Here is a 14385-nt window from a genome sequence, read left to right on the forward strand (position 1 = left end):
GTTTCCTCCTCATACATTACCAGTATGCTACTATGGGTTAGTCCATACCCTTGGATTTGTCATTGAAGATTTGAATCTTGATAGGAAATTTCACCATGTCTACTTAAACATATAATTTAAACCTATGGAAAAATAATATCAAAATTTAAACAACGAAGTGTAGTTAGCTTACAGCACTCTCTTGCATGGATGAGACAGCAAAGGAGGAATAATACATGTCTTTGGAGACTTGAATTTTGACAAAGAATATTGCCATGCAGACTTAACTACCTAACCTGAACCTCATTGAAAGATAATATTCAAATTTAAACAATCAAATGTAGCTGGCTTACAGCAGTCCATGCAGGTTTAACCTAGACCCCTTTAAAAGATGATATCCAAATCTAAATAATAAAATGCAGCTGGATTACAACACACATTTGCATGGTGAGCTAGCCCATGAAGAACAAAGAATGCCTTTGGAATCCCATTAAAAGATAATATCCAAATTTAGACAATGCCATTTAGCTGGATCACAACACTCACTTGCATAGGCAAGAGAGACTATGAGGAATAAAACATGTCTTTGAGAGGGAATATCACCATGCCTGCTCAACCATGTCTCCTAAACTCCATTGACAGCTTATATCCCAATTCAAACAAAATTTTCAATCCACCATCACTTTTTTGTTGTTACCTGTGTATTCCCACTTATATTCCTTGCATTAACAGAGTTCGCAAAAGGAAAGAGAGAACAAATTTAGAATGCAAATCAATCAAATGCTGCTTCATTAATAAGCTTAAATCAGCTCAAAGTTTATTGTTGGAATGCAAACCAATCAAGTGCTGCTTCAATAGGCTCAAAACAGCCCAGAGTTTATTGTTGGATCTTCTACAACAAATCAATTTTCTCAGAAAAAAATATAACGACGAGCCGTTTGAAATTTTAGGTGTACAGTATAAGTATAATCACTGGCCCATCTCAGGGAACTCTAACCTGCTATCCAGACGTTGTGGTTGGGAAATAACGTACACCAGGGAGATTATATTTACAGTCAGGCAGACAAAGAGGGTATATAACGATTATCTAACTGTGTTTATTGAAAGCATCGCAGGACTTTCTGATCTCTCCCTCGTAGCCTGTTTTAACGCCCACGCTGCCGAGCTTATCCATGGCAAGTGCAAAGTCCCGGAAGAAAGCATTTTGGTCGGAAGCATATGTTTCCACGAGGCCCCTGGTCCGAGCATCGGTGTAGAGGATCTGATCAGAGGCCAGCAAGCCCAAACCCTTTGGCAGATTCTGATAGAAAACATTATCGAAAGTCCTGGGAGAAAGGACATCATTGAACGCGGCCATGTTGGGATCGAGGTTCTGCTGGGGGCAGACGTTTTGCAGGCCAACAGCGTAGTGAGGATCGATGGTGGGATCCATGGGTTCCTTGTAGATCCTCCCCATGAACTCCTTACAGTGCGAGAAGCCCACGGTGTGAGCTCCTGAGAGCGTTGTCATTTCCGACTGATTGAAGCCCTTGGATTCGAACAAGGCGTTTAGCTCGTCCACGCTCATCGTTGCTTCTGGGAGATTGCCTGCAACTCGAGAGGCTTCTGAGACAAGACCATCTTTGCGCCCCTTCTTGACCTGGTACTTTGGCCCCCCTACCTGCCATTATGTACAATATACCCACATAAACAAACCAGTGAAAGAAATAAAGGTGAAGAACATATATTGATTAAGTATCAGTTCAACCTACTGGACCATTTGCGGAAGGTATATTGCAGAGGGTATGGGTAGAAAGAAGGCACATAAAGATTATCTTAATCACGAAGACCATTAACCAAAGACAGATGTTGCCATCGGGTGGCCAGGAGATGGAGAGGTCAAAAAAACATAAATGAATTAACCTTTACGACTAGAGGATTAGCTCAATCACTGGCATATTGCCCTGGGGATGCCAGGTCACAAAGGAAAGCAACATGGAGGTCACAAAGAAATGAAATATATTCACATAAATAAACCAGTGAAAGAAATAAAGGTGAAGAACATATATTGATTTAGTTCAACCGGCTGGACCATTTGCCAAAGGTATATTGCAGAGGGTATGGGTAGAAAGAAGGCACATAAAGATCATCTTAATCACTAAGACCATTACCCAATGACAAATGTTGCCATGGGGATGGCCAGCAGATTGACAGGTCAAAAAAAACAGAAATGAATTAACCTTTGGGACTAGAGGAATAGCTCAATCAGTGGCATATTGCCCTGGGGATGCCAGGTCACAAAGGAAAGCAACATAATATGATTTAACCTTAAGAACTGGCTCAATCTTTTGGACCATTCTTCAATGAGGTTGCAGAGAAGATGGGAGGTCACAAAGAAATGAACATTTAATATATATGGATGTAATAGCTCAATCTGGTGGATCATTTTGTCAAAGAGAAGACAAAGGAAAGTATCATAAAATGATTTAACCTTAAGAACTGGCTCAACCTGTTGGAGTATTCTTCAATGAAGATGCAGAGAAGATGGGAGGTCACAAAGAAATGGATATTTAATATTCATGGATGGATTAGCTCAATCTGTTGGATCATTTTGTCCAAGAGAAGATCAAGATCAAAATTAAAATGGAAAAAGATCATAAACTAGAAAATATAAATTGATTAACAATAAGAATTAGTTCCTTTGGACTAATGTCCACTCACTTGGACCAGTCTACAGAGGCATCTTTGCCAATGGCCTTGGTAATGGGGAGGGAGAGTTTACAAGGCATATTATAGTCAAATCCCTTGAAATTTAAGTCCAGTCAAGCCAGTTCCCTTGAAATTACCAGGCACTACGTTTTCCAAAGAAAGATTTAAGATTAGTTACCAGAGTAATGAGATCTCTGGTTGCAATGGTGAGAATGTCTGCACATGAGACGACACCAGGGCACTGAGCTTCGACCGCTGTCTTTGCTCGGGCGACAGCGTCGAATCCGTCGCCGGGCAACGACAGATTGATGTCTGCGTCCCGCTCCGCCTTGTGACCAGCACCCATCGACGACACCAGCACCGATGCATCGCACCCCTGCAAATACCAAGACACATCAATATCTAGCAACAGCCATGCCAACCCAAGTTCAATAACAGTAATCGCCTAGCTAAGCCAACCCACTTACTTCAACAAAGCAGTCATGGAAGAAAATGCGCAGAGTCCCCGCTGCTGTAGTTGGGTTGGCCCTCTGCTTGCGCACCATTACCTTGAAAATGATGCTTTCCAGTTGCGGGCACGAGGAGTTGTAGTAATCCACCGAGAGCAACTGTTGCTGTTGAGCAAGAACCAGCTGTGCTGTTACTGTTAGGACCATGACCACCATCCACAGAGAGCCATTACTGTGGCTGCTGCTGCTGTGCATTGTCATCTTGTTAACTTGTGATTCTGCAACTGTCAATGGGAATATGGGGCTAGAAAATGGCAGTGGCAACGGCAACGGCAACGGGGGATTGCAATGGCAACTGGCAAAGGCACTGGCATGGCCTTCAAGGAGGGTCGGTCCGCGTGAGATGTGACAGCAGCCGTGTAAGGGCTGGCGTTGTTACAAAAGTAATAGAATCTGCCATGTGGGTGGGCCTTGTTATTATTATAACTTCCATGGTTGGCATCTTTAACGTTTTCATGATGTGAAGCCAAGCTGTCTGAGTCCCAACAAAACTTAAAATTAAAATGTCAGGGGAGACTCAGAGAGGCAGGGTTTAGGTACATGGCACATAGGTTCCAGATAACCTGACCGTTTGGTTGTAGGTAATTGCCCACAACATTGAAAGGGAAAGGAAAAACGTAGTGGGTAGGGAAGATCTCTTCTCTGACAAACTGTAAATTTGTGAATGTGACTGGTCAAAAGAGGACAGGGTTCTAAACGACAAGGTGTAAATAAGAATGTTATTTGAGGAGAGAGTAGTTATTTTATTTAAAATTTAATGGAAATTTTAAAAAATGTTTAAGAATTTTAGAATTTTAATTATTTCAATATATTAATTTAGTAAGCAGTACTTATCACTTAATTTATAAAATAATAATAATAATTATTATTATTATAAAAATAAAATAATTAATAATAATTAATAAAATATTATATATGTCTTTCTAGATTAGGTGGGTTTCTTCTCTTACAAATAAGAGGGTCTTATATATTAATTTGGTGTATAGCTTATCTTAAAAATAGACTTACAAATAAGAGAGTCTCGTATACTAATTTAGTGTCTAGCTTATCTTAACAATAGATAATAATAAAAATATTCTATTGTTAAAGATCATCATCAAAAATTAAAAAAATGTGATTAATTAATAGTGTTTTTATTAATATATATATACACTTTAATATATATATATATATATATATATATAAAATATGTTTTTAATATAATAGTAAGTTATTTTAAATTGAAAAATAGGGAGAAAAAACTATAATTTATGAAAATAGAAATAATAGAAAAATGAAAATAAGATAAAAATCAAAAAGTTATATAAAAAACAGAAATAAAATTAAAAACAAAAAATGAGTGACTAATAAAAATAAAAGTTAATTAACAAATCGATCTCAACCAATCACTTTACAAATAAATAAATCTAAATAATAATAAAAATTGAATTCCATGAATCACAAAAAAAAATTGGTAAAAACAAATTAATATACATTCAAAACAAACTAATGCTAATACTTATATGTATAAAAATATAATTAAGCAATACAAATTTATAATTAATAATAAATATTTTAAAATATATAAAAAATGTTTAAATTTTTTATTAAAAATATTAATAATAAATATAAATATTATTAAAAATATATATTTTGTAAAAAATATATATAGCTAAAATTATTTAATTAGAAATTAAATAATAATAAAATCAAATAAAAGAAATATAGATATTTGTTTGTGCACATGCCATATAAAAATGAAATAAAATGCATTAGGTCATATTTATATTTATGTTTTATGGAAATGAAGTCCAACTTGTTACATATAGTAAAATATGTTTTATGGAAATGAAGTCCAACTTGTTACATATAGTAAAAGAATATGTTTGAATTATCATTTAAGACAAGTTAGTTTGATTTACTAAATATGTATATGTAATGTGTGTGAAGTACAAACCGGATCATATTTTCAATACACATTCATTATATGTATATGCAATGCCTCGGAAGAACAAGTTAAATTAAGTATTGTTTTTCCTTGTAATTTATTTTCTATTCTTAAAATTTATTAAATAGGTATATGCAATGTCTCGGAAGAACAAGTATGTATATGCAATGCCTCGGAAGAACAAGTTAAAATAAGTATTGTTTTTTTTTTTAATAATTTATTTTAAATGATATGGAAAGTTAGGGTTTTTATCCATGTGAAACTTGAATCAAGTTTTTGATGATGTGAATTGATTCATAGTTACACAAAATTCTTAAGAGTTTTATTCTATCATATAGTTAATTTAGATTATTGTAAAACTTTATTTATGGTACGATTTTTTAGTCAGACTTTTTTTTATGAGGTTGCTCTTTCAAGTGGTCTATGGGAGTAGGATGTTGATTTTTAGGAGTTTTGATGACCATTAGAAGTTTAAATGGTGCAGCGGTTATGGCACTAATACTAGGACATAGCTACTTGTATATTGGGGCATCCTCTATTGTTCTAGGTGGTTGGAAATTGATGAGATTGATTTATTTGGTGATTCAAATGTGATAATTGATTGGGCAAATTGATGTTCGTCTTTGCAAGTCCTTGCCCTTTCGCACTGGATGATTAGGATTGAGATATTGTTTTCAACATTTCATAGGGTCTCTGTCTCCCACATCGATAGAGAATAAAATGTTGAAGTGGAATCATTATCCAGAGATGGAGGCAAGGCGTTTGTGGATAAGATTCATTTACAGGAATTTTTAAATGGCTCCCTTATGCGAGATGGACTTCTAGAAATATGAGAGGCTCATGTTTTTCTAATCAGATTTTCTACAGTTTCAAGATTCTGCATCATAATTTTGTTTGGCATTTCCTAGGCTTTTTTGTAACCAATCAGTATGTTCTCTGTTTTTTTTAGGTGCAATTTTGATTATCATTATTTGTATAAGGGATCAAGGAGACCTTCTTCTCTCGAGAGGATAGTAAGAGTTTTATTACCATCGTGTTTATATCTTTATCAATTATCAAACTATATAGAACCCTGTATTGAAGAAGTAGTGGCTTAGATCTACTCAATTTTGTAAATTTTTCACATATAAATAAGAAATTCGTTTATTTCTTCTTAAAAAAAACTATATTTATGCATAAAGAACATGTTACATTATCCTTTCAATAAAAATAAAGTATAACTCATTATATATAACATAATATGTAGAAATATAAAGTATAACTCATTATATATAACATAATATGTAGAAATTTATTTATTATATGATAAAAAGATACTTACAAAATACACAATAATTTGTCTGTGGATTTAGTTTCCATTACATTTTAAATTTAAATTTTATAGAAAGACATTGGTGTAAACTAATTTAACATTTAAATCTTATAGAAATAGCTTGAAAATAAGAAGTAATTAACTTTCTCAATCCTATGAAAATATCATTTTCCTATCCAACAACATATTCATTAAATAAACATTACAACTTTATTTAAATGTTAATGTTTTTACCTTATAAATATCATTGCATGTGACTTCATAGAACATGAATATTTTATGTTATAAATATCCCTATATGTGGCTTCATATGTCATGAAGATGGATGAGAAGGCAAAATCCTATTTGCTAAGAGGGTATTTGGAAACAATGATATTGACATAAAGTTCCCCAATGATGACACTTTGAAAAAACAGTTGTCCCCTTAGCATGACATCTCTGACCTTACAAATATTCGAAATAGTAAATTAATGAACTAAATATTCTATATTATGGTAGGCTGCCATTTGTACTTCATTTTCATGTTAATCATTTTTCTAAGCTTTTAATAGGAAAATTAAATTAAAAACCCTTTGTTCGTGAAAGATTAAGGTTCTAATTTTTAAAATGCCTCCAAAATAAAATAAATGAAGGCATGTGGTGGTTTTCATTATTTGAATTGTTTCCTTTTTTCATGCCAGGATCCTATGCATCAGGAAAGCCGGTGATGGTGGGGAATCCATTCCATAAATAATATTTATAAAATTCAAATTCTAACCGTCTCCATCGATTAAAATTAAAAATATGCTTCCGAAAAGGGGCCCTTGCACTTTGTGAATTTTAAAAGAGAAGATGTAACGAAAGTTTATATTTATTCGAGGTGTGTTCAGTGTACTCATATTCAATGTATCTCTACTTTTTAAAGTGAAATCTAAAGTGGTATCTTTCTTTAACTTCTTTTCTTTATTCTATAAAGTTAGTTTAGTCGGTTGTATGAGTGTTATTAAGTTTTATGGTCTAACTATTTTCGATTTTTTTTTAATAAAATTTATTATTTTGAGTGGTGGGAGATTTTTAGGGTCGGAATTGTAGTGTAATATGGTTGATCTTTTCAAATGGTGTTTCCATCTATCACGAAGGACTAATGAGAGTCTAGTCACTAAACGAGTGTTGGAGAGTTTATTGGAATAAATATTGAATTATAAGTTATTTGGTCTAACGGTCAATTGTGAATTAAATGGTGACTCCATCTATCATGAGGGACCAATGAGAGTCTAGTCACTAAACTGAGTGTTGGAGAGTTTATTGGAACAAATATTGAATTATAGGTTATATGGTGACTACATCTATTATGAGGGACCAATGAGAGTCTGGTCATTAAACCAGTGTTGGAGAGTTTATTGGAACAAATATTGAATTATAGGTTATTTGGTCTAGCGGTCAATTGTGAATTAAATGGTGACTCCATCTATCATGAAGGAACAATGAGAGTCTGGTCACTAAACGAGTGTTGGAGAGTTTATTGGAACAAATATTGAATTATAGGTTATATGGTGACTCCATCTATCATGAGGGACCAATGAGAGTCTGGTCACTAAACCGATGTTGGAGAGTTTATTGGAACAAATATTGAATTATAGGTTACTTGGTCTAGTGGTCAATTGTGAATTAAATGGTGACTCCATCTATCATGAGGGACCAATGAGAGTCTGGTTACTAAACAAGTGTTGGAGAGTTTATTGGAACAAATATTGAATTATAGGTTATTTGGTTTAACGGTCTGTGAATTAAATAATGGTCACTTGTAAAATGAATAACTAATATATTTGACCACTTATATTTTGTTGATAAATTAATATTTGACCAACCAGAAAATGATTAGAATAGAATATGCTACCCAAAATTAAATAAGAAATGAACAAATGAATACATTGTTGATTTCATGAAAGAAAGTTGAATCATAAATGATATTAAGAATGAGGTGAGAAAGTTGTAATTTCAAATTTAAAGATAATATAATAAAAGCTTATCGATAATATAATAAAATCCTCTTGATAAAAGGGATTAAATTATTGAAGGAATAAAATTAGATTAGAAATAAAATAATAATATTAAGAATAATTAGAGAAATGTAATAATTGAAGATTAATCATAACAACCATAGATTCTATATTTTAAGAATGACAAATATAAAGGAAATAAAGGGAATTGAGTATTAATTAATAAGTCAATGTGCATTCATAAATGAAAGTCAAATTAACAAAATCCCCCGATCGGGGTGGAAGAGGTGATGACATGTGAAAATATGATGAAGGAGAGAAGGTGGCAATGTAGGCCACCATCAAACATAATAATTCCATAGGACGTTGGGACGACCTGTAGGCAAGGTAGAATCTCGGGATGCAGAGGCGACAGGGAAGTGGAGGAAGAAGCAGGAAGGAACGGCGGCGAACGGATGATGGGACATCGGGTAGGTGGCAGAAGATTAATAAGGGTAGTAAAGGGCAGAACCAAAGTTAGCATGCTGCAAAGGAAGGAGACGAAGGGAGTTCGAGGTAGTCTAGTGTCCTCTGCAACTCGACACAGGACGGGGTATGTATCTGTAAAACCATTCCTTGCTCTCTTTGCAATCTCCAGCAATATTGGGGAAGAGGGAAGAGGTTTAACTGTTGACGAAGAAAAACGAAGGGAGAGGGACGTGGAATCCTTCCCTGTTTCTACTAGTCAAAGGACAGAGGGCAGAAGAATGAGAAAGGCAGGGTAGAATCTAGCAAGGCAGGGCGCTGGGCAGGCCAGGACAAATGCAGGCAAGGAGTAAGGTTAGATACTGATCAGGGGCAGTTGGAGATGGAAAAACAGATGGTTTGGGAGGCAGAGAAGACCCCCGAGAAAAGTTGTCAACTTCTTTCCAGGGGAGGAGGGCCGAGGAAGGTTAAGACTACCGAAAAAGAGCAGCAAGGGGAGGGCATGAATTTGGAAACGAAGGCCAAGGAGCCTGGTAGCGAGGAACTCACAATGAACACATCTTTCGTTGTGGGGCAGGGGAGTCAGGCGGCAGCCAAGAACAAACCAGCTCGCCCAGGTCGCGGAAGAGGGCGGAGGGGCAGAGGACGACCGCGCCAATCAGGCAGACAGGAATTAAGGCCTCCCTCTCCAGTATGTCAGAGAAGAGGCCGGAAAACCATGAGACATGTGGTGCAGGAGGCTGAAAAATCCTACAACGAAGGAACTGACGAAGATATCTGCAGACTCATTCAAGAATTAGAAGCAAATGTAATGCAGGAAGACTCGGAACCGGAGATGGAAGACTGGGGTAACCTTATTCCTGACCCGGGCAACACCAGGGGTCGCCTGACCTTATACAAGCAGGCTTTACACGTATATTGGGTGCTAAAGCGATTACTTGCAAAGGCAATGGAGCAGGTTGCAGCGGAAATGGCAGAGATGGCTCAAGGCATACCCAATTTAAGGCGAGAAATGAAAAATCTCCAAATCACTATGCTCATGTAGGATAGCAAGTTGGAGGAAATTCAACAACAACTGAAGAAGCTTGTTCCAGTGACGAGAGACGCAGACACTCCCCCTGAAATCATGGTAGATTAATTCTTCTAGTTGTTCCAATGGTTTTCCTTGTTAGTTCTTTGAGAACACTTTCTCCTCTTCTTGTTAATAGTTTTAATGATGGTAGGAAACCATATTAGTAATTTTGGTAGCGAAGTTTATTTGGCATGGATTTGCAGACTTGTTCTTTTTTGTTATTGGTCGGCTTATAAAGACTTAAGGTGGCCAACAGACCCGGTTTCCCTTCTGGGCGGGTTGAGGCTACCAAATGCTTGTACATATTTCAACTTGGTTCCGATATAAATAGAAAAAGAAAGGTCCTACTTTAGCTCACAAAAAAAAAAGTCAAATTAACAAAATAAAAAGGAAATTTTATAAATAAATAAAATCAATATTAAAGTGTAACGAGGAATAATGAAAACTCAGGTCTAAAATGAGGAGTTGTCTTTAGTGTGACTTTTTGGATTAAAAATGTGTTGTGAAATCATGATTTGTGTTATTTAAACTAGCTTTTTGACTCTATATATAGATTCAACACCCTGAACAACCCCTAGGGCACTTCTATTGTGCAGGGTTTACTATTGGGTCCCTATAATACTAGTGATTACCCCATTACTATTGTAGTTGTACCCCTTATTATATTGTTGTGCCCCTATTATCCCCATATTGTTATTATTGTGCCCCATAGAATCCCTCTGTTGTTATTTTTGTGGCTTTATATTATTATTGTTAGGTTTGGCTGGGTTATATTGTGACTCCTTATACTCCTATATATAGAAAGGAGGTTTTTTCATTTGAATCATCCAAGAATTGTTCATTTATGTAATGTAAAGAAGGTTTCCCCCTCGAAGAGGCTGAATTCTAAGGCGTTGATCTGTCTTTTCTATCTTTTTCTTAAGCTGGTTTCATAACATTTGGTATCAGAGCTTTGGATTCTAGGGTTTCGCTGCTCCAAACAGGTCATCGTGGCATTTTCGCTAGAACTTTTTTTCTACGACGTTTCAGAATCTAAAAAAAAACCATTTGAGAAGACGTCGTGCTGAATCTTGGGTCCGAATTTCAGATCTTTTCGCACTATATTTGCGGAGATATGATTTGAGGAATTTGGTCTTTTTGCAGACTCCTGAATTACATTCCAAACAGGTGACCTGGGGAAAATCCTCATAACTTTCTCTCTAAGCATCGGATTGAAATTTCGTAAAAAGATACAAAAATAGGATGGACTGTAGTTTCTTGTATATCTTTTTCATAGCCAAAGGTCGAAACAGGGACACGTGGCACGTTGTACAAGTTCGCTCTATTGAAGTAGTCTATAATCAGGTCACTGTGGGAGATTTGACATAACTCTTCCTTGGAGAATCCAATTGGGATCAGACTGGTGGCATTGGAAAGAGGACACAAAGGGCTACTATAGGTCATAATTTCAGAACTGGATGATCAAAAATTACAAAGATACATCAGAGGCAATATCGAGCTCCTACAAAGTGAAAAAAGGTGTGTAGATTTTTTTAAATTTTTGCTTAAGCTTGGTTTGAAAAATTATTTTGAAGGAATTCAAAGGGCATAGTAGAGCATTGTTATCAATAACTGATGCCCAGAGGGAAGAAAATGCAAACACCTAGTAAGCAACCTGAAAGCAGTAGCATGACTCACGAAGAAGAGGAAGAAATGCTACATGATATATCAAAATTACAAGACCAAGTGCAACAAATGTCAGTCTCACAAAAGCTAACAGAAGCTAAGATAAATGGCATGGAATCTAAGATAAAGGGCGTGGAAGCTAAGATGAATGGCATGGAAGCTAAGATGGACGATTGGAAGACAGATTTGAAGACAGACATGGAAGAATTGAAGATAAATATGAATAAGTTGCTACAAGAAATGGTCACTAATGGTGAAAGGGTAGTAAAGGAAACTCATGATGAGAACAAAAGAAATGTTAATCATGATTAAATAGACCCTAATGTTGGATCGAAGACCCACCATACTCCAAAAATCAATATGAGGAAGTTTGATGGTAAGGATCCTGCAACATGGATATTATAGATGGAGCAATTTTTTGATCTCAATAATGTGCAAAACACACAAAAGGTACGTATTGCAACTTTATATTTGGAACCAAATCAGTTTGTATGGTATCAATGGCTTTTCTCTCGTAAACAAATTATCACTTGGGCAATTTTTACGGAAGAATTGATAGCACATTATGAGGATACAAAAAGCAACACTTTTTTTAGCCAATTGATAAGTCTCAAACAAAAGGGTTCAATAATGGAGCACATTGAGGAGTTCCAAAAATTGAACATAAGGGTAAAAAATATTCCAGAGGAGCATAGGATTGATGTGTTCATAGGAACTTTAAAGGATAATATCCAACATGATGTTCGCTTTTGCGAACCTGATTCATTAGAGAAGGCATTCAGGTTAGCAAGAAAAATGGAAAGCAAAATTATGGCAACCAAGAAGCACACCACTCACAACTATAAAGACGGAAGTGTTGTTTCCCCCAGTCTTCCACAACCTATAAGGTTGACACCACAACAATTGGAAGAAAAAAGAGCAAAAGGGCTTTGTTACAGTTGTGATAGCAAATACACTAAAGGTCATAAGTGTGCTGAGAATAAATTATTCTACATAGATTGTGAAGAGGAAGAAGATAAGGAGCAAGAAAGGTCAAAAGAAGAGGATATACTCCAGGAACAAAGCCTAGATAAAGAAGAAATGAATCTGACCATATCTTGTAATGCATTGGCGGGAATTACCACTCCTCAAACCATCAAGATAGAAGGACAAATCAAGAAGAAAAAGGTAATAGTGTTGATTGATTCAGGAAGTACCCACAATTTTATTCATTGTAAGGTAGCAAAAGAATTGAATTGCTTCTTATATCCAACACCAGAGTGTCAAGTGATGGTTGCAAATGGAGGAACAATAAAGTGCTCGGGAAAGTGCCATAATATCAAGCTATCCATGGGAGAATATGTATTGATTAGCCCAATGCTTTCCATTCCAATGGGAGGTGCTGATGTTGTACTAGGAGTCCAATGGCTACAATCCCTGGATACAATAGCTTTTAATTTTCAAGAACTTTTCATGAAATTTTATGTGAAAAGAAAGGAAGTTGAATTAAAGGGTATTGCAGGGAAACCGGGAAAGATAATCAGCTCTAACGGTATGAAAAAGCTTCTAAAAAAGGAACAAAGAGGTGTAATTGCACAATTATGTTCGCTAGATGTTTCCACATTGGAATCATCTATTTCTCCAGATCTCCAAAAAGTCTTGGACAATCATTCCAAGGTATTTGAGACTCCCAAAGGTCTTCCACCTATTCGTGATCATGATCATGCTATTCATCTAATTCCAGGAAGTGTTCCTCCAAACATCAGGCCGTACAGATATCCCTATGCCCAAAAGAGTGAAATTGAACGTATGGTTGCAGAAATGCTAGAGGCTGGTATAATTCAATCGAGTTAAAGTTCTTTCTCTGCTCTAGTAGTATTGGTGCACAAGAAAGATGGATCATGGAGCATGTGTCCGGATCATAGGGAGCTCAACAAGCTCACTATTAAAGATAAATTTCCCATTCCTGTCATTGATGAATTACTGGATGAATTGCATGGATCAATTTACTTCAGCAAGTTGGATCTTCGTTCAAGATATCATCAAATCAGAATGAAGACTGAAGACATTCCGAAAACAACATTTAGAACTCATGAGGGTCATTATGAATTTTTGGTCATGCCTTTTGGCCTTACCAATGCACCTTCAACATTTCAAGGTTTGATGAATTCAATTTTCAAACCATTTCTTAGAAAATTTGTGTTAGTATTTTTTGATGATATACTAATCTACAGCAAGTCTTGGAAGGATCATGTTGAACATGTTGACAGGGTGCTACAACTATTGGAGGCGAAACAATTATATGCAAAAAGATCCAAATGTTTCTTTGGAGTACAAGAGGTGGAATATCTGGGTCATATTGTATCTCATGAACGAGTTAAGGTAGACCCTAGCAAAATTAAAGCCATTAAGGAATGGAAAATTCCCACATCCATAAAGCATCTGCGAGGATTTCTCGGGTTGGCAGGGTATTATCGCAAGTTTGTTAAGAATTATGGGAGAATAGCAGCACCTCTAACAACATTATTGAAGAAAGATGCATTTTCATGGACTCCAGAAGCAACAAAGGAATTCGAACATCTTAAAGAGGTAATGTTCCAAGCACCGGTCTTAGCTACATCGGACTTCACGAAAACCTTTATTGTGGAATTTCAGGCAATGGAATTGGTGCTGTTTTAATGCAAGATGAAAGACCCATTGCTTTTGAAAGTCTTCCAATCAAGGGAAAGTTTTTACACAAAGCTATTTATGAGAAGGAAATGTTGGCAATACTCCATGCACTTAAGAAATGGCGACCCTACCTAATGGGA

At 35.8% G+C, this 14385-nt stretch overlaps 1 protein-coding gene across 1 annotated transcript; it reads right to left on the minus strand.

Moving 5' to 3' along the window:
* Positions 1–738: 738 nt before the first annotated feature.
* On the minus strand, positions 739–3534 carry LOC149239722 (peroxidase 65-like). Its single transcript, XM_089373503.1, has 3 exons — positions 3135–3534; positions 2846–3043; positions 739–1639 (listed from the first exon to the last, which is right to left on the minus strand). Exons 1-3 carry the CDS (start codon positions 3375–3377, stop codon positions 1067–1069), a joined length of 1014 nt encoding a protein of 337 aa, XP_089229629.1. The 5' UTR covers positions 3378–3534; the 3' UTR covers positions 739–1066.
* Positions 3535–14385: the final 10851 nt, after the last annotated feature.

Source organism: Pinus tabuliformis, chromosome 8 (genome assembly GCF_031772625.1).
Source record: "Pinus tabuliformis cultivar Carrire ecotype Pingquan chromosome 8, CPIR1, whole genome shotgun sequence".
NCBI classification, from domain to species: domain Eukaryota; kingdom Viridiplantae; phylum Streptophyta; class Pinopsida; order Pinales; family Pinaceae; genus Pinus; species Pinus tabuliformis.